The 20,960-nt window shown below is 46.7% G+C and overlaps 1 protein-coding gene across 1 annotated transcript in view; it reads right to left on the bottom strand.

Annotated features, from left to right (window-relative positions):
• Positions 1 to 306: 306 nt before the first annotated feature.
• arb2a (ARB2 cotranscriptional regulator A) overlaps positions 307 to 20,960 on the bottom strand; it is a 106,027-nt gene continuing 85,373 nt past the window's right edge. The window contains exon 10 of the mRNA XM_068738686.1: positions 307 to 467. Within this exon, the coding sequence (XP_068594787.1) occupies positions 307 to 467 (161 nt within the window). The remainder of the gene's footprint in view (positions 468 to 20,960) is intronic.

Genomic DNA, 20,960 nt, shown 5'->3' with positions numbered 1-20,960 from the left:
CGGGAAGCGCCAACACTCAGGCCCATATTGCTTTGACAGTTGCACTCATCTAGAAGTAATGCAAAACGTTATTGTGATGTATACACAGTGACCCTGCACTCTTGTCTCTTTCAACAACAAGGCTATGTGTGTGTGTGTGTGTGTGTGTGTGTGTGTGTGTGTGGAGCCAGGGAAGGCTGGAAGGGAGTAATGATACAGAGAGAGGATGGAGGGAGTGAGAAAAGGAAGAGAAGAAAGAAAAATATAGCAGAAAGCAACCGCGGCCTTCCTTTTCTTTGCTATTCTGCGTCGTTTTCCATCGGTCATCTATAAATCTTGGTGCTTGCTTTTGAGGGAGCTGCTCCGCGTGGTGACAATGTTGGACGTCTCCTCCGCCTCCTCGTCCTCCTTCAGATTCAGGACCTCGCTAAAGAACCAGAAGATGGAGTTGAAACTCTTCCACGAGGTCAGCTCGTGTCTCTCGGTTCCTATATGTAAGAGATACACGGACACACAAGGACAGAAAGTCATGCAAGGGGAGCCGCAGGCTAAGGAGGCCGAGGATGAATATCCTTGAGCTCTGGATCCAGAGTACCTCCTTAGGTGGAAATAAATGAACACCATTAGGCTGTCAACTCCCACAATGCACCGCTTTGCTTCATGCAAGCTTAACGTCTCGAGCATGAGAGCCACGCCAGCCTATGACCTGTAAGTCCAACGGGAGAGCCCGAATATGTTATCCAAGAGGACACCTGATAACGCCGCTGCACGTCCTTCTTTCCATCTCAGGTCTTCCACAATGGGCACACTAAGCAAAAGCAGTGGAGCGGCAGTCATTCATTCTAAAGGGCTGATTGAGGATAAGCAAGACAGAAGCTGCAGAGAGTAACGAGCATATCAAGTGGTCTGGTGGTGGCGGTGGGGGAGGCAGCAGTGCTGGGTTTCCCCCTGACCTTCTCCGGGTTAGCCGGTTCCCAAGTTGGAGGGGGGGGGGGGTCACACTGGGACTTGAAATCTGGTACATTCGCCTCGGGTTCCTGTCCTCCTCAGAGGTCAGGGTATCACTGGCCACCTCTCGAGGTATATGGCTTACAAGCGCGGCACGTTTCCCCAACAGTCGGCCCAGTCCTGCTCGCGGAACTCTTCGGCTTCGACGGCGGCGGCGGCTGCAGCTCCATCAGCTCGCTAACCGTTCAGAGCGCTAGCAGATAACAGCATGTTTGGCTAGCAATACTACCGCAACTGGCCTTGAGGAACCACGCTGGTGCGCCCTCTCATTCCCCAGAGGGAACAAAGGTTTGCTAATGCTTTATTTGAAGCGCCAGGATCTAAAATAAAAAAAATAAAAAAATAAAAACTCTGGTTGCGTTTCGCAGGGATGAATTCTTGAAGTAATGAGTTTTCTTTTATGAATCCTCATTTGCCCATTTAAGACGTTTTTATGATGTTCTCGGGACGTGGCTTTGTTTTTAAGATAAGAAAATTAAAAACGACTCCCTGCAATTTTCTCAGGAGGATTCAAGTAAAAAAGATATGCTTCGCATCTGAAATCAGTGAAGCTAATATGAAAACAAGTCCCGGCAGGAAACGGTTGAAAACCACGGCCCCGGCGGACGAGTTGAATCAGAAGCACATTAAAAACGCCTCTTCTCCTTTCTGACTTCCTCCCCTTCTGCTCTCGCATGCAATCGGCTATAAAAAAAGATAGACTGGACGGCCAATTAGGAAGCACCTTAAAGGTGCTCTCAGCGTGGATAGGCCTCTTATGACCACTGCGCTGACCCCGTGCCTGGACGCATTAATGGCGCTGGCGTCCATGTTTGTTTGTATGAGCGTTGCACCGGAGGGTAAGTGCGGCGCATTCGACTGAGGTTGGATTCAAGGCTCTGTTGCTGGTGGCTTGTGTGTGTAATTCGTGTGCAGGAGTATGAAAGGAGGTTTTGGACCACTGAGATAAGGCGCTATGCTGCATCCCATGTAGCCAGCAGACCGCCGTTAGTGCCTTGGGTCTAAATTTACTGGACGACCAATCGTGGGAGTCGATAACCCGGCCGTCTCGGCGACTCCCATACCTCCGTCGGACGCAACACAACATCCACTCCTGGCCAAACAAAGACACAGCCCACGCACACCTGTAATCCATCATTTATAGCCCATTTGAAGAACCGTGCACTTTTTTCCACCTTCTACAGTTTCCCCCGTCTCGTCCTCATACCCCCCCGGATTATCTCCCTCTCTAGTGTTTTTACTTGTGTTTTGTCCTCTCTTTTCTTTTTTCCTCCTGCAGGAGCGATCAATGCCGCAGCGCTCTCTCATTCACCCTGAACTGGCGGTGAACTCCTCCGGAACGCCGCCAGCCTCTCCACCCTATCCCATCGCAGTTCGGGGTCACCAAGGGGGCGTCTCTGTGCCAATATGTAGATGAGCCCGTGTCCCTCCAATGACTCTGGTGTGAAGCTCCGCCTCTCTATACGGTGGAGAGAGAACCCCCCCCCTACACATACACCTCACCCCTGGAAAACACTCACACACATAAACTCACCCTCACAGTGGCTTTAAATAGGCCTTTAACAGCTCATGCCCACTCTTCCTTTAATAGCTAAAGTGTGTTGAACCTAATGGATGTTGTCAAAGCTGAGATGTGACCACTGATTTAGAGGAGGACACCCCCCCAGACCCCCACCCAATGGCTAGCCTCTAAAGACAGAGCAAGAGCGAGAGAGGGGGAGAATTACCTCGCCTATTCCACAAATCAAAGTAATATCTTTAAAAGACGTTTGGATCGATGGAGGCGTCATCTGGATGCATCCCGTGCCGAAAGCGATCCCATAAATGGCCACCGACTTTCTCCTCAACGCCGAACCCTGACTTGACAAACGTGTTTTAACCAATAAGAAGATTTTTATTTTTATTTTCTAACCATCAAATTCCTGTGTTGCTTAAATTAATTAAGCCCTTAATTGAATCTTGGGTGTAAATTCAGGAAAACTTCACTGACGAATGCAAATCAATTAAGTTGCACGCGTTAATTTTAATAAGATCACTGTAATCGCATTAATTTAATAAAGATTATTGCAAATCCAACAATGATGTCACTGTGAGCTCCAGCACGCTGCATATCATCTTAAGGGGAATGAAAATCACTTTACTTTCTGCTACTGCTACTGTACTTTCTTCTTGTCCCATCAGGGGTCGCCACAGCAAATCAACGTTCTCCACTTCACCCTGTCCTTTGCATCGTCCTCCCCAACACCAGCCACTCTCATGTCCTCCCTCACTACGTCCATGTATCTTCTCCTGGGTCGACCTCTAGCCCTGTTCCCTGGCAGTTCCATCCTCAGCATCCTTCTACCGATATAGTCCCCGTCTCTCCTCTGGACATGTCCAAACCATGAAAGTCTGGTCTCTCTGACCTTGTCTCCAAAACGTCTAACCTTCACTGTCCCTCTTATTGTCTCATTTCTAATCCTGTCCAACCTGGTCACTCCCAAGGAGAACCTCAGCATCTTCATCTCCGCCACTTCTCGCTCCGCCTCCTGTCTTTTCCTCAGAGCCACTGTCTCTAAGCTGTCCATCATGGCTGTCCTCACCAGATCCCGTCTATAAGACTAGTGGTGAGTCTGATAAGTTTCTGGTGCTGCTGCGTGGCTTATAGTGGCCTTTTAGAAAAGAAAATTACTTTTTTTTGTGCAGATTGCATTCACTGCCACATGCAGCGCTTAGCCGCTATACCCTCCCCCAATGAGGGAAACAATGCTAAATCGACACACACACACACACAGAGTTGTTATCATCGGTGTGCAGCGAGGTAAAAGAACAGGGGAGGAGCGTTTTGAGCTGTTAAAAAGGAAACAAGGAAACTCCTCCATGGCTATGGGCCATCCCCCCTCCACACACACCAAACTCCGCATGCCGTTACAAATGGTAATCGCCTCTGATTGTCACAAATTTCAAAACAAACGCTAGGTGACTGAAAAGCCAAAGTGACGCCCCGAGTAATACTCCGACAGAAAGCTTGAATCAAAGCACGCCGGCGATAATTAGCTTCCATCTGGGCTACATTATTTAAAGCCGCACCAGTAAATTGCTTGTGTACAAATGGCCTATTTTATTTGAATTAAACTTTTTTTTTGTGATTCCTAATTACACTGATGTGAAGGGGGCCATATCTCTTCACTTTATTTATAACATAAATACATATTCAAATTATTAAGAGGACTTTGAGGCGAGGGAGATGGAAAGCGATGATACTTTCCTTTGAATCGATTGAATTTATTTAATTAACAAGTGCTCAATCCTTGGCTAAACGTCAAAATGAACTTCAATTTAAATAAAAAGGCGGTTCAACATCGATATAATCACAAAGTGGAAATGACAAAATAAAATAATAACTAGCAGGTTTGCCTTCTGTTAATATTGGATGCAAAAGCAAACATTTTCTCATTTCCTCTTGTCTAAGTTTTCATCAAAATCTAACACAAACGGCAATTTATTATCGATTTCCTATCAGAGGTAACCTAAGCTTTTGTTTTATCTTGATGTGAGGCGGAGGCGGAGCCGTGGCGTTGCGGATCCTGGTTGGCTGTAACCTTAGCCGGTGTGCTTTTTGTGTAAACAATCTGTTGCATGGATCAGCAGCGAGCAATCGCTATCTGTATCCTGGTTGTCAGACGATCGGATTTCCGTCCCTCAAGCTCTCTGATATTAGATGATCCTCACCTGTGTGTGTGTGTGTTGTCCATATGAGATACGGAGGCAGTTATGTGTGTTTTCATCTCACTTTCCGACATGCATAAAAGGTCAAGAAGTGATTTTGTCCCACGTGGCTGTCTGTCAGAAGAGGAGGCAGGATATGTTGCCACGGGAGACGAGGTCAGGCAGGTGACAGTCGGTCCACTCGGCTCTCTGCGACTAAACGTGAAGATGTCCTCAGTCAGAAACTAATTAAATCTAAATTTACACCCTCCTGCCGCCACCGCTCAATTTCCACAACGAGTGAAGACGGCGGCGTCACCCTGACAGGTATAATCAGAATTCTGTTTCTGCAACGCTGTGTCCATTTTTAATAAAATAAACAGGTCACATACACGCATCATCAAAATAATTACACAAAACCTACTTAAAAAGAGCTTATTTCATCACACTAGCAATGGCACTGCTGCTTATTGAAGGAAATTCATGTTCAAGTCACCCCCATCTCTCTGCCACTGCTTTTAATTACTTTGCTTATTATTGCGTATTGTTGTTTGACAAAAACAAGGCAGAACTCATTACAAATCCAGAGATGAGGAACCTGAATCACTAGCTACAGGGGCCGCTGAGGGGACCCAAGCTTTTATTTAGAATGGAATACAAACTGGGAGGGGGGAGGGGGGGGCAGATAAGGAGGAACAAAATCGAGTGAAAGCCCACAGAAGGAAGAATATCGCATTGACTTGTTTAAATCATGACCCGACGTAAGCTACTTTACGTTCCAGACAATAACTCCAGAAAGAGGGGGAATTTGTGACGACAAGGACTCTACATAAAAGAAAAGTGCAGCTCTGTTCTCCTCCTTTCTTCTACTTTCTCCTTCAGTTCTCCCCCCCCCTCCCTCGCTCTCTCTCTCTCCTCCCCTACCAGACACCGAGACTGCACTGAGTGCTTTTTTATTTTAACGTGAATGAGTGGCCTTGGCCGTCATAAAAGACCCTCACTTTTATAGACTTGGAGCGGAGTATTTACAAGATAACCCTGGTCCAAGGACGGCACAGGCTATTTGATACCGGTGTCAGACTCCCCCCCCTCTCCTCTCAGTAAAAATCAAAAGCCCAAACATGCCCTCTCCGCCAACAGCACCTCTCAATGTCAGCTTTTTTTTTTTTTTTTTACTACGTTGAACAGAAAAGGGATGAGACACTTTGGGAGATGAGGAGGCATCCATCTGTGGCACATCTCAAAATGTTTTCTTATTTACTTCTGAGATTAGATTAACAGCTCCATTAAACAACAGAGAAATATTTGGAAAGCAAATTAATTCAATTTAGTTCAAGCAAGTGAAGATATGTTGTTAATAATCAGTCTTTGTATTTTTCAAAATAAAACAAAACAGGTAGAACTATTACAAGCTTTAAAAGATTTACATTTAAAATACTTAAAAACAGATGACAGAATATTTTACTTATATTTATAAAAAAAAAAACAGACCATTTACATCAAATCACTTGCACAAATCATTATTTGAAATGGCTAAAAAGACAAATTAACCATTTAAAGCCCCTCAGCGTACATTATTAATGACTCATAAACTCACTAATCCAAGAAGCACATGAGTGTGAGCAGGTCAGAAATAATTTATTGCAGCTTTGTGAAAGAACACAACTTGACTATTCAGATATTTACAACCTCAGCTATTCCCCTCCTTAAAGTCAGGTTTTATGCGCTTCAGGTGAAACATCTGCACTCCGAAATCATCCGTGTCACCATGTCTGAGATTCTTTTTTAAGAAGCAAGCCCCCCCCCCCCCCCCCCCCCCACGCCTGCATGCACCTGTTGATTCAGCGCAGGCCCGACGGAAGGAGTTACAGAAGAGACGGAGTGACTGATTACACATGAGCATGGGGGGGGGGGGGGGGGGCTTGTTGGGAGTGCCACCCAGACATTAGCACTGTAAACAGCGCAAGCCTCTTTCCCCTGTCCGGGCCTTTTGTTCCATCTGCACCACCATTGGTTAGGACTTAAATAGCAAACACTCAGGGGCTGCTAGCTCGCCTGACATGGTTTTGTTTTTGGCCTGTTGAGGAGCAATGGAGAGCTTCTGTTTCTATGCCTATATGCACAATGTGTCTCAAAAGCAGTATGGCTGAAAAGAGAGGCCCCCACAAAGACTGTCCATTAGTGAAAAATCCTGCATGCATGAGCTTACGTGCACCAGCGTGTGCACACGCATCGTGATGCCCGGGAAGGGGTCAGGATAGACAACCTTGACAAAGATAATGGCGGACATGGCGCATGCGCACACGCGAGAGCGCCTGTGCGCATGCTAACTCGCGCAACGCTACAGCCTTTATAGCCAAACTGCACTCTCTCCAAGCCATCTCACCACACTACGCTCAAATAAACACAACCTCTGCACCACTTCAACACAATGAGGCCTGGAACGCATACACTACTATGATATCGGACGCACATCACTCAGTCACAAAAGAGTTGGGTAAAAGAGCCCCCCCTGCACCTGTAAGAACGACAGGCTGCAATCAATGGTCACAGACAAGATGCCTTTGAGTGTGAGACCGCCCCCCCCCCCCCCCCCCCCCACAGAAGACCATGGTGACACACCTTGCATACAGCCCCACGCCAATGACCAGGTTGTCTCATCTCTATTAAGAACAGCAAGGCCGTTTACACCTCCGGCACACGCTCTGGGAAGACTTTTACCTCTTTCTCGGACGTTTTGTTTCCACTCGTGCCCGATAGCTGTTTGTGCTTTTGTGTGCACGATTACCACAAAAACACGAGAACGATTTCTCCAAAACCTCTGCAGGTCAGTCCCGGGTCAAGCAGGCTTAGGAGAAACATAGGAGTGTTTAGCATTGGAGGAGACATGCATGTCTATTAATGGAGTCGGAAAATAACCGTCTTCACATTCTACCACTTAAATATTTGTCCTTGGGTTGTAAATGTTAATACACCATGACAAAGCACACGCCCATTATGAATGCTTAGAGCTACTTGTCACGTGACCTGCTTGATCCAGCACTTTGTAACATACAGAGAGGTAAAAATAGCGTGTGAGATGCCAGAATGAAAAAAATAAAAGATAGAGGGTATATAGTCTATATGAAGAGGAGGAGAGCAAATGAGGAAGGGGCAGGCCAAGGGCGGAGATAGCAGGGAGTGGGTGTTGAGGGTGGAGCGGGTCTGAAATAGATCACTTAAGGGAACAAAGTGTAATTAATGGGTCGCCACTGATAAGGGGGCTCTGGCCCTATCTGGGAATGTGCTAATGGAGATGACACACACGCCACACAATCAGTGGCCAGCCCCTTTGTGTGTGTGTGCATGGGCAACACACACATTAGACGCTAAGGTGACAGGCTAACACGGATTCCTCAATGACGAAGATTTACCATCCCTGCAATCAGGAAGAACATAGGCGGGCAGACACGCACACACACACACACACACACACACACACACACGGTTTCTTCTACACACAATCATAACGCAGAAACGCATCTGTGGCGGTCTGCCTCCCAACCTCACGTAGACGTCCCGCTCACATCAAATAATGAGCTATGTTATTACACTTGGCCGGCCAGCACGCCTTCAGTCGCGGGGATGTGGTTGTTTACGGAGAGGTGGAGGAGGAGGAAGCCGTCGGGTCAAGAGGGGGTCAGACCTGAAGTGTTCTAAGAGAAGCAAACTGACACAAACCTCTCCTCTGGCTTCCTGCCTGCGTCAAGGGAACCGAGCCGGAGCCAAGGTGGCCCGTGTCTGTGTGTGTGTGTTAAATCTCTGGGGTCAGTAGAAGGTTTGCAAGAGCACATATGTGAAGGTTTGTGATGGACAAGGCAAGACCAGGAGGATTTCCCCTGTTTGTCCCGAGAGTGATCGGAGTGGCCACAGCACACACACACACACACACACACACACACACACACGCCTGTCTCCGGACAGTATTTCTTGTGTGTGTGTGCGTGTGTCTGCACATCTCTCATGGTCACACACCCTGGGGCGATCCAATTCAGTGTGGTTGAGTCAGACAACCCAAGGCTACATTGACACAAAGCATGACTTAATAAAACAGAGGGCGCTGGCTCGGCGCCACAGACGCAAGGTGTGTGAATAATCAAGAAAAAAGAACCACACACACATATCTTATGGAAATGTTCGCGTTAACAAAATTACAGTCGCCATGGCAAGTCAATAAATATCACACCGAGTAAATGTGACAGTCTTTAAACACAAGGGCGTAACCTCGGCAACGGCAAACCTTGCACTGATTTGTTATGTGTGTTGATAGCAGCCTGATAAAAGTGTGGTTTGTTTGCCTGCAAGTGTGTGACTAACCATCGGGAGGTTAAACGGAGACGGGTGAGTCTCGATGTGTCAGGACAAGGGGACAGCAGCTTCAAAGACTCAACATCAACCAGTCTCTAACACACACACACGCACACACACACACACGCCGACGGACAGTCCATTGCTTCCAGCATATCTCTACTTTGTCCTTGGGCTGTCTGAATACCACTGGAGGTGAGCACGATTTGAGACGGCGAGTGGGAACAAGAGAAAGGGAGACGGAGGAGGGAGAGACAGAGAGAGAGAGAAAGAGAGGGGAAGAAAGCCGAAAGTGATAGAGGGAAGGAGAGGGAAAGAAAAGAGGCGCCCCCTCAATGACATCTAAAGAGATAACTCACTCTCTCCAGAGCTTCTTTTCTCTTGCTATCACTTTCCCAGGCAACGCTCACGCCACATAAGTGTGTATGCGTGAGTGTGTGTGTGTGTGACGGAGGTGGTTCACACACGCACTGTGAAATGTAGTGTGCGTGAAGGTAAAAATGTCAAAAGAGTCTCAATGAGATGATCTGAAATGCCGTCACGCACAATGACGTGCATGCTGAATAGAGAACTTCTCATACGAAGGCCAGGAACGCTCCGTGTGGTCAGATCCCACGACGTTTGTCAGCGATTTGTGTGCAAAACTATAATTAAATCACAGAGAGATGTGTGAAAACGGCTTTGCACATCACGCCGGCGTTTAATTGTATAGATAAGGCAGGAAGTGGATGACGCGAAACTCGCTGTATATATTCATGGCGGAGTCATGTTGTTGGGAGTCTGCACTCAGATGGCTGCTTAAGAAACGATGTACAGAACTAAACACCAACAACAGCTGGCTCGTCTGATTGGCTGAAAGTTTGGGAAAAACAAAGAACCGGGCCGGCGGTGGGTCACGGAAACACCCAGACGAAACAGCGCCAAAGCGCCAAAGCGGTCCCGATGACGCCACCGTTGTTGGAAACGCTCCTCTTTGTAGGCGCAGGCAACTGTGGGGAAGAGTTAACCTTTTGGAAGGCAGCTTCAAGTCCCAGCTGTATGCATTTTTCATGGAAACGCTCGAGTGAGAGGGAGAATAATTATCTCCTCGCTTCACGCAGGAGGCAAAAGGGTTGCGTCCCACTGTCTGGTTTCCGTAAATGAGCCAAGTCCTGAGATGGAGCCAGCGCTGATGAGGAGAGAGAAACCAGGCAGGCTGCACGGATTCACGACGCAAGAATAAAAAGGAAGAAATGGGACTTTATGAGCAATGACGAGCAGGGTGATGAAGTCGTGAGCAAATTGCCTGAGAAAGTTTTCTGAGAAACCTGATCCACACAGCTGTTAAGATGCGTTCAGTAAACGTTGTCAAATATTGCGGCTGTCATGTTAATTACAAACACATCGCTGCATTTATTGGATAGCCTGGAAGAAGAAAACATGTGTAGTAAGACGGACACACAATAATTCCATCAGAACAGACTGGATCGAGCTGCCGGGACACCACAGGTCTTCTTCCTGAAGTTTCCAAACCACAAACAAACATGAACGCAAACACACGCAGACAAACAAGTTGAACAGTGTTTCTCATCCAGAGCAAGGTCACACGATCGCTGTTGCCGAGAGGCCATGAACTCACACACACACACACACACACACACACCCAGAGTTAAAGACCTTTATCTGACAGCATCAGCTGACACCAGATACGCACACGGATCCGTCCCGACCTTGCAGCACTTCAAGACTAATCAAAATAGTATCTGGGATCAAAGGTGGGGTGTAAACGTGCGGGGAGTCATTCATTTTGTGCATGTATGTGTTTTTTGTACGTTTGTGTAGGTGTGGGGCGGGGAGGGGGAGGGGGGTTCAGGGAAGGCCCTCACCTTCTCAATCCTCCGCTATTGACCGGTGAGCGGAGAGACTGTGTCGAGCGGTCACCAGTAAATTGAATAAACGGATCAATAACCTCACACATGTCAGGAGGGACGAAGGCACCTTTAAAAACACAGAGGGGCCCAACTTAAACTACGTGGGAGGGGGGGCCATTTATCAAATCACCCCAGGTTTGTCCTCCATCCGTGACATGTGGAACGCTGCCCCTCAACAACGCTGTGGTAAGAGCGATTAAAGAGGAAGGGGCGGGACGTTTCAACAACAGGAAGTAAAAATAACTAAACAATCACATTATGACATTATAACTAAACAGGAAAGGCTTATCCTCAGCGTGAATAATTCTAAAAACAAAAACATCAAAGATGTGGCTTCTTTGTGAGGCAGGTGATGGAGAGAAAGTGGAAGAGGTTAAAAAAAAGTCAGAAAGTGAATGAAAGCAGAAGAAAGGAGGAGGAGAGAGGAGGAAAGACACCCGACTGTCATAACTGAAATGAGCCGTGTTCTCCCAACGCTCTGTTTACAAGCTCTAATTTATGCCTCCCGATTCAAACAGTGCTTTATCTGCGCTCGACTGCTAAGCGATATAATTTCACTTTTTATAGCAACTCCCCTCCGAGGGCTAAAATAGCATATTAAACCCCTCCTTAAGCACGGCTGCAGCCTCAGACACACCCCAGCAGGCGCTCATACCCTTTATGTAATTTGAGTTTCCCCTCTGTATTTATTGCTGATTTGCTAATGTCCCATTACGCAGCGGCTAACTCCGACCACTCGGCCTTTCTGATGACCCCTTGGATCTCGCTGACTTGCACCGTTCAACCCACCAAAGGGCACTGGGAACAACACGGGAAGGTCAAAGCGCCGCCTAATGCTAACGCCATTCCATCTATCTCTTCCACACGTCCTGACAGCAGATCTTCAGATGTTGGATTAATTAAAGGGAGAAATCCGCCTCCACCTGCCAAAAAAAATGTGTAATGTCGAAGGTTGCAAACCCACACACGCATGGAAAGTTGTTGATGATGTTGGTGACGTCATAATTTTACAGCAAAGACAAATATGTCGTGTGATGAATTAAACATCAAACGGGAACCTTCTTACAGAGTAAAACTGTGGACTCTATTCTTATTACACCGTTACGTAACAAATTTATTTATCTGACTTTCCCCTCTCTTCTTCTCTTCTAAACCCTTCTCCAGTCTGGGAGAAGGGTTTTGCGTGCTGCCAAAGCTTCCTCTTCCTGCATGGAACGGGGGGGTTCACTCAATCGGTGGCTGTCCCACAAGGGACGCCACGGTGTGATGTTACAATCTCCCCATCCAGAGGGATGGCTCTCTCCTCCTTTACTCTGGGAGACAATCATGCCCTTATTTTTCCTTTCCTCTCTGACTTCTTTTCCCTGCTCTCCATCACTCACTTTCTTAATGTGTTCATCGGGTTTTACCTTTGGTGGCACTTCCCACCTTACATACTCTACTGATGAATCGTTTTTGAACAACAGGAAGATGCTCAAGTACAAAAAAAGTATTGACCGATTAGCGTAAAACGAACAATTACACCGAATGAATAGCGTAAAAGCAGTCAGATGGAATAAAATAGATCCACAAGGCTGAACATCTGCTCTGTATTATTCCCACAATATTATCATATGTGTGTGTTGTGTTATTGATGTAATAAGTCATTGCGGTAAAATAATATCATTATTTCAATTTAAAATATTACTTTTATCATCATTCCACAATATGGGATTCTGCAGTGCATCTCATTTAATTTAATAGGAAATATATGTGGTGCATCGAGGCATTAATTCTAAAAGTTATTGTTATGCATGTTTACTGGACGCGTTTTTTTTTTAAATAAAATGTAAAGACGAAAACAGTTTCCACCAATCCACTGCCCTGTTTTTATGTTTAATAGTTGCTAGAGGGAAATAGCAGTCTCCTTATAATCACCATTAAAATGTGTCGCTTCCAAAGCCCCTCATTAGCCGCATCTCCCTGTAAGCAAGCGCCTCATCACTTGGAAATTTTGGAATTGGCAACTCTAAAGCAAAATGCTGCAGATGGGAACGCAGCTCGGCTGGTGCTCACATAAAGACGCCAATACATACATGAGGCGGTGAAATAATGCAAGTAGTGACTGGAATTTTAAAGGCTGAAGGAGAGCTCCAGTTTGCGTGAACACAGAGCGATGTCTCGGCACGCAAAGATGAGCTGCTGTGTGGGTGAGATTCCCTTGACCCGCCATCTATGGGCAGGGTCTTCGGTTAATTAAGTTTCTTGTACATCTAACAGCGTGGCAATTATGTTTGGAGTTCTCTTTGGAGATTAGCATAGAGGCCTCTAAATCCACCTCACAATTTCATTTCATTCAGCAGGATTTTTTTTCTCTTTTCTAAAGGTTCATATTGCCAATGCGATATGGTGGGGGCGGAAGACAGAACGTGCGCTTGCGTGCGTGTTTCTGTTCTTTTAGTGCGTGTCTGGCGACTCGTCTGTGCGCCGGTGACAGATAAAGATGTGGAGGGAGTTCTTTTCAGTGTGTATTCTGGCATGTCCGTGCAAAAGAAAGGTGTTAAATGGAAATACAAAAACAACTGGAGTCCGGGATTAAAGGGAATTCACCTCTCTAAATATTGCTCTTGGCTGCGGATGACACGTTTTTTTCTTGGTGTTCTCACATGGCCAGAGATGAGGATGGGCTCAAAGTGTCAGAACCCGATTCCGGTGTAATCAAAAGCGATGGCAAGGTGAAGAGCGAGCCGTCTGTCTGTCGGCACAAAAGCAAAAACTCAGACGCGTTGAGTTAATGCATTCGCTCGGTGTAACTGATGAGTGCAGAATATTTGCTAGACTTGCATATGCAGGAAAATACGCACTGATACATGCACGCATGGATGTTCACGTTCATTAATTTCTGTTTGTTCAGGCGCAGACCTCCGCCAAGCACCTCAGCCCCCCTATATTGTGATTTACACCAAAAATAATAAAATAAAATAAAAATAATAGTTGTTTGACCACCTAACTCCTTACAGGCTGGTGGTCACAGCTTTGGAAACGCTGTGTAAGTCGGTGTGTCTTCGCAGGGCAGCACAGCGAGCAGCTTTGCACTTCATGCTGCTATGAGCAATTATCAAAGCCGGTCACACTCACGCATTGGGAAGTCAAGGTTCCCAGGTTTCGTGCTTGGTCGCTAGGCTGAGGGGAGTGTGTGTGGGTGTGTGTGTGAGGGTTTAAAGGGATCAGAGCATTGTTTGATCATTGCCCGGTATCGTTGAGTCCAGCCATTAAAGGGCATTTTATTTGTGTGGTTAAAGAACAATGACGAGAGGCGGCTGGAGAGAGTCGGAAAGACGAAGATGCAGACGGATGTGAAACACGCAAGAGACGCCAAAGTCGGAGAGACAGGGTGGAACACAGATTTATTGAGGGAGTTTGACACAGAGCCTTGACAAGAGACAAGTACAATGCAACAGCTGAATAGTGACTGCATCAACCCAAGCTGGGTAGTGCAGATAGCTGGGGGGGGGGGGGACAACAAGGGAGGGCAGTGGACTTGTGGGTCCTGTCCTGCCCTCGACCTGCAAATGCTGGCACACCCTGTCCCACTCCGGGCTAAATAAAGAGCCCCAGGGTGGGCTGGGCTGGGCGGCAGGAGAAACCGACACAAAGTCGGCATAACCCGGCTAATCTCATTAGGGAGGCAGTCCTGCCAAGCTACCGGGGGTCAGCCAGAGTGCCATGTCACTCAATGCACCCTTGACACTCCTTGTGACATCCAGGCGGGTTCAGTTCAAGACTTGTGATCAGTGGAGGTGAAGGGCAAGGACGGGCGTGGTCGGTTGGTTGGTAGAGCTGGGTAACCGTCAGTATTGGGTCGGTGTAGCTTCGTGACTGGGGAGTGTCTGCCTGTGGAAAAGAGGGTAAGGAAGGGGAGGAACAAACAAAAAAGTGCATGAAAGAAAAATGAGAATGAAACGAAAGAGAGGAGAGGGGGGACAGGGCGAGGAGGATGGAGATGGAGAGGAAGAGAGGGAACGAGAGGTGGAGAGGAAAGCAGGGAGGACGGATAAGCAGCTTGGTTTTTATGTATTTACAGCGAGTTGCATCAGGGCGCTATAGTTAAAAGGGCCATTCCCATCCAACAGGGTCATCTGTAGTGTGAAAAAGTGATGTGTGTCACACACAGACACACACTCACATACACAAAAGTGTGTGTGCATGCATGCATACAGTTATCTGCAACCCTCGCCAGTTCGTTTCTCGTGGGGTAGACCGTCCTCGAACGCAGTCGGAAGTTTATGGTCCTTTAAGCTCCAGCACCTTGCGCATAGTTGACATTCAGCGACGTGGGAAACGCTAGCGGTTTAAAACCATGAAAACAACTCTGGCCCATCAATTCCGTAACGGCACGCTACTCCCAAACCGGGCCGACGCTGCTCACTGTGGACGCCACACTATCGCCGTAGAAAGCAGGGAAGACGTCGGTCTTAAGAGGCTGCTTTGCATCCTTGATGACTAAAACAGACTTGCAGCATTTTGGCTGGAACTGCTATCATTAGCTGCTAACCAGTGCCATTTGACATACTTCGTGGTTTTTAAAAGCGAAGTGGGAAAATGGAAAAAAAACCCAACAACCATCGTTTCAGAATACACTTTGTTTGCCCAACCCTGTATAGTCAACGATGGCCGGCTGACTGATGGGATAGGTGACTAACGCGATAGCCGCTTGACCGTCAGCGTGACTCCCCGGCTAGCAAGCCGACCGCCTGGCCGACTGGCTGGTTTCCCAGCCGGGTGGTCTGGATGGTGCGCTGGTTGCCGTCTGGATAATAGCAGAGCTTATGTTATTGTTGAGCTCTACTCGACACCCCGAGTGTGTTTAGACGTGCCCTGTAAACTGTGCATAAGAGCATCCACTGGATATTGAGGCCCTCATCCAAAACCTTCCTAAAATAGGCAGAGATGGAGTCTGGGTAAAAGGGGGGTAGGCAGAAAGCTAGAGAGGAAAGGGCAGCGAGGGAAAGGTTGAGAGTTTACAGCTGAGTTCAGGCGGTCTCTGCACCGCTTTAGGCCCCTGGCCAAGGTCGAGATTGGGATAAGCGCCTGATGGTTCCACTGTGAAATGGGATCAGAGGAAGGACAGAGGGCGGGATGGAAGGATGGAGGAAAGGCTTTGGGATGTAGCTGTATGAATAGGCTACAGTCGGCATTGAGATTTGAAATTGTTTAACAAGCTGGCGTGGGGAATATGCTGCCGAAACTGGAGCCGACTGAACTGTGGTCGAACACGGGAACCTGCTTGGAATAAGTTCTTTTCACTTTTAGAATATTTGCTAATAGCGTGATTTGATTAGATTCCTAAAGGAGTACATGACGAAAGGCAGAGGAAATCATGTACACTAATCAAATGACATGATATGACTCTCTTTTGTTTTGCATAGCTTATTAAAAAAAAAAAAAGATGGTGATGTTAAAAGTACAACAACCAAGTAGCAGTGAACCCCAAAAGTAAAAGCTTCAATGCAGCACGGCAAAGTGCCCGAGGGGCTATTCCACAGCAGATGCCAGGGTTTCCAAAGTAAAAGCTGATCAAGCTAACCTTACAGTCACCCCAGTGTAAATGCTGTACAGTCGAGAGAGGGAGCGCCCTCATCCTCTCAGCAGGAGAGAGAAAGAAGTCGGGAGGGGAAAGGGAGAGGGGTGTGGAGATAAAGAAAGGATCTTTAGGAAAGCGAAGCTCTCCTGACTAATTTTGGAGGGGGTGAACAGTGCAGAGTTCAGATCTATGCCGGAACACGATTTGCAGTAAAAGCGCGTGCACTCCTTTGGGAAAAATACTAATGAGAATTTGCAGGGGGGCGGGGGGGTGGGGCATCGCCAGGTTAGGGATGGAGTTATAAGCATGAATTATCTCCATAGAAACTGCTGCTATAAGCATGGCCAGCATAGATAATAACAATGAATGAAAAGTTCTTAGAACTCGCATAAGATGTGTAAAGGTTTGGCGTGTATGCGTCCGTGAGGCTGTGTTAGTGCATAAAGACGTGCGTGTCCGTGTACACACGCATATAGACGTGTTTGTGTTTGTAATCTTTGTGCGCTTTAGCGAGGATGTCTACTTGCACTCCGGCATGTCTGATGAAGACATCAGGGTTTTCCGAGTCAGGGCAGGATCAGAACGTTGAGGAGGACCAGGGGGGGGGGCCTACCAGACAGCGATGAGGATGCCTTCTACCATAGGAGTAGACGCAGAAGCATGTTACTACGACACACAATCGTCCTCACGCACACCCCTCATGCCCTCTGCTCCTACTGAATGTGTGGCACGCAGCATGGTTTAAAGCCAGAACTATGAAGCACAGCATCGTCTGCCTGGGGGAATTCTCTACCGCTACATCATTCTCACACTTTTCTCTTCTTCGCGTCTGTGCTCCCTAACTCACATCCTTTCACCGCAACGCTACGGAAACCCCGTAAGAACTTTTGGTTGCACAGCGTTCAAACAAAAGTGAAGCTGTTTCTCTCCGTTTCTTTGCCTCCCGTAGCCAAAGAGCAGAGGAGACGGCAACCCCGAGCGCGAAAGTAATCAATTTTTAATTTCTCACTTCTTTTTCATGTTGTGTCGGAGAAAGACGTCAGGAAACGGGAGCCTTGGGGAGGCTACGGGAAGGAGATGGGAGGTGGATGAGGAGCAGCGAATAAGAGGCCAACAAAAAATATCTTAGCATTTCTCAAATACAGGAATGCGTCCCGCGTATTAAAGACGTGATAAACCCGTTTCTAGCCACATGACATGGTTTCATGTATGTTTTAGCACATCGTTTCCTGACTCAATTTGTTAAAGCAGTTGGCTGGTTTTTTTGTTTGCTTTTGGCGACACGGGCAGCGAAAACAAGCAGAAAATCTAACCGTTCCATATCGAGGAACATTTCTGCTGCTGCTAATGTGACTTAAAACCTTGTTCCACAGCTGAGTGGGCTAGCACCTGCTGCGAGCGGCAGCTAGCCTATTACAGCTCAGTACAGCGCTGTCACTAATTTTCTGATTCAATTAGCATGCCTCAGAGCTTTCCAGTCTAATTGCAAGCTACTTCACAGTTACCTCTCTGATTAATCGCCGTCCATCTGCAAGCCATTGCGCGCAGAACTTGGTGGAACAAATGTGTGTATTCTCAAGCATCAGCTGCACTGCCCCGAGTTGTAGAGCAGGCCTCTACAGCAAAGCCTGAATGGCTCTGATGCCCGACTTATGTAGAGACGGTGAATTTCAAAGACTCAAAAGTTCACATCCTGATATTCCGTAAATGTTGCTTGAAAGTTCGCAGAAAGGTGGCGAACACAATGACACCGGACCTCTTTGTGAAGACGACACAACAGGTATGAAGACTATGTCAACAATGGATTTGTGTGAATGTGTGTGCGTCAGTTGACAACAAAAGAAGATAGGACCACAATTGAGGAATTCCTACTTCCTCAGCTGAAAGGTAAAGGTTATTGAAAGGATGTGCAAACGCCACGTGCCGTTCTTAAACCATTTTATACTCAATTCTGCTCCAACTAAAACACTAACTCAAGGTTGAGCTACCGTGCTTGAACAAATGTACACCATTCACAATAACAACCCAAGTTCTACCCCTCATGGAAGCTTTGAACATTTTAAACACGCATGTATGGACAATCTTTAACCATCTTCACAATCAAATCCCGCAAATTACAAGTTTGCCTCAATGGGCTTTGTGATCTATACTGCATGCAGCACCAACAGGAGAAAGTCTTCATTTATTCATTCATTCATTTTCCTGTCGCCTTTCCGCTTGCCGTGTTACGGGAGTTGCTGGAGCATATCCCAGCTTGCTATGGACAGAGGCATCGCACAACCCAGATGTGTTGCCAGTGCATCGTGGGACTAAAAAAAATATTTTAACAATTACAAAAAACATTGGGGAAGGCATGGGATCAATGTTTTTGTGTATAGAACAGATTTAGGATGGCATACAATGCAAAGAAGAAACATGGATCTGATCTAGCAGATGTAGAAAGAGGCAAGGCAACAGGGGATGGGGACAGAGGTGGAATCTGTCTGACACACCTGGAATAAAGAACATAGACAGATAGAGGTGTCACTACAGTTGTTGATCCAGCATACTGAAGTCGGAATGAAGAGTAAGAAGAAGTAAACATGGGGAAAAAAAGGAAGATGGGAACTTCATGTGCTTGCGGGACTCTGACAGAATGTTAGCAAAGAGAATGGAGTAGAAAAGTTGTTCGCCCTTCAGACTCACCTTAAAAAATCACGTTTCCATTGAAAAAAAAGAAGAAGAACAATGATATCAAAAGGCGGAGCTACTTGACTTTGTTTAAATGTGTAGAGATTGGTAACGGTGTATACACAGATTGCAAGGTATTCACGTTATGTATGTTGGAGCCATGGAATCCCGAATCTCACTGGCACTCCAATCCAAACTCTAGGACTTAAAACCTTCCCAAAAAAATCAATATGGCATCTCACTATTTAAACATTAGAGATAAAAAAGCAAAAAAAAAAAAAAAATCTTTATTTTTTGTAAGACTGGTCTTGGTCTTACACTTGAATTTAAGTTGACCTCCCACTGGACCAAGTGGACTACCCCTGTAGGCCACAACCTTGGTGCAGACCCACCCGGAAAGCCATCACCTCTGCATCCAATCCAGATCAATAGGTCTGTGTCATCAGGGCTGTCTGCCGGCATTTACTTCTGTTGACCTCTGAAATTCTGAAACGCAGCACAGGATATATGACAGCAGAAACAAAGCAAAGCCTCGTGGCGGAGAATGTGGGGGTAGTCTGCTGACAAGTTGCCGAGGGAAGAGTGGAGACACTGCTAGGAAAAATAAAGGAGAGAGGTCAGAGAGGAGAAAGGAGAAGGGCAAGAATCCGTGTTCATAAGACAGCGAGTACATCAATATCAGAGAGCAAGTAGAGGTGAGCGAGAAGCGTTGACAGCGAGATGGAACAGGAAGATGGTGAAGAAGTGGGGCTTGGGTCAAAGGTAGGGCCGAGGTTTCTCTCGTATCAGTCCGTCAGCCAGAGACAACCAGCTATCACAGCCAGGGCACGCTGCTCTCAATCCCCACACAATCCTCTTCTCTGTTCTCTGAACCCAGCCCTATTGACAAATCTAGAAGCAAGGTCGCAGCGGCGTTTACACAGCTCTTAGCCCAAATGACATCACCCGATTGGATGCATCGCACTGTCCCCGACAGTAAACGACCTGGCAGGCTGCCGGCCACTCAAAGACAACAGAACAGCATTTGGATTCATGCTGAATAAAAAACTCACAGAAAAAAAAAAGAGAGATGGCGAGTGGCATTTAAAAACTTAGGGGTGTTCAATTTGGAGCCACCAAAACACACAAACACAACAAGTCTTACTGTGTGAGGACATGTTTCCCAGTAATAATGCATAACCCAGTGGCAGCACAGGAATAAAATACCAATATGTCGGGTCTCTGATTTGCATGGTTATAATAGCTTATCGACTGGCTCAAGGTTGAGCAGGGCCAGGCGGCTTCACTATAATGACGGTCCATCTGACTTGGACAGTTTATTTCAAGGTTCTGTGGCTCAGTGACCCAGCTCCCCATCTCGTCAATACCCAATCTTGATCCCACAATTTGTATCCTGACAAAGTCTGCACAAACACATCTGTCCACCCCAGCCTCACCTCCTCCTCTTCCATCACGTTCCAACAGTTTATTTTTTATTCCAGTATCATGATACAAGTATTTCCCATAGAGATCAATGCAGGTGCAATTCATTAGCTCCTCCAAAATCTGCTTGTCTGCCTGAATAGCAGCTATTGACGCTTCCTGGTTTTTGGATCGACGCCCACTTTGTTCAAAGTCTGTGCAGCAGCGCAACACACCCCAGAGGCAAACTCATGACCTTCCATTCAAAATCCACAAACAACAATTAAAAAAAAAGAATTTTAAAATTATACAGGGAAATATGCAAAATTAGAAGATGCTTGTTTTTACCTTGTTGAAGTTGTGTGATAATTTTGTCCAAAAGTATATGGAAAAGC

The sequence above is a fragment of the Brachionichthys hirsutus genome, chromosome 4, assembly GCF_040956055.1.
Source record: "Brachionichthys hirsutus isolate HB-005 chromosome 4, CSIRO-AGI_Bhir_v1, whole genome shotgun sequence".
Classification (NCBI taxonomy): Eukaryota; Metazoa; Chordata; class Actinopteri; order Lophiiformes; family Brachionichthyidae; genus Brachionichthys; species Brachionichthys hirsutus.
This window is presented reverse-complemented; position numbering and strand designations above follow the sequence as displayed.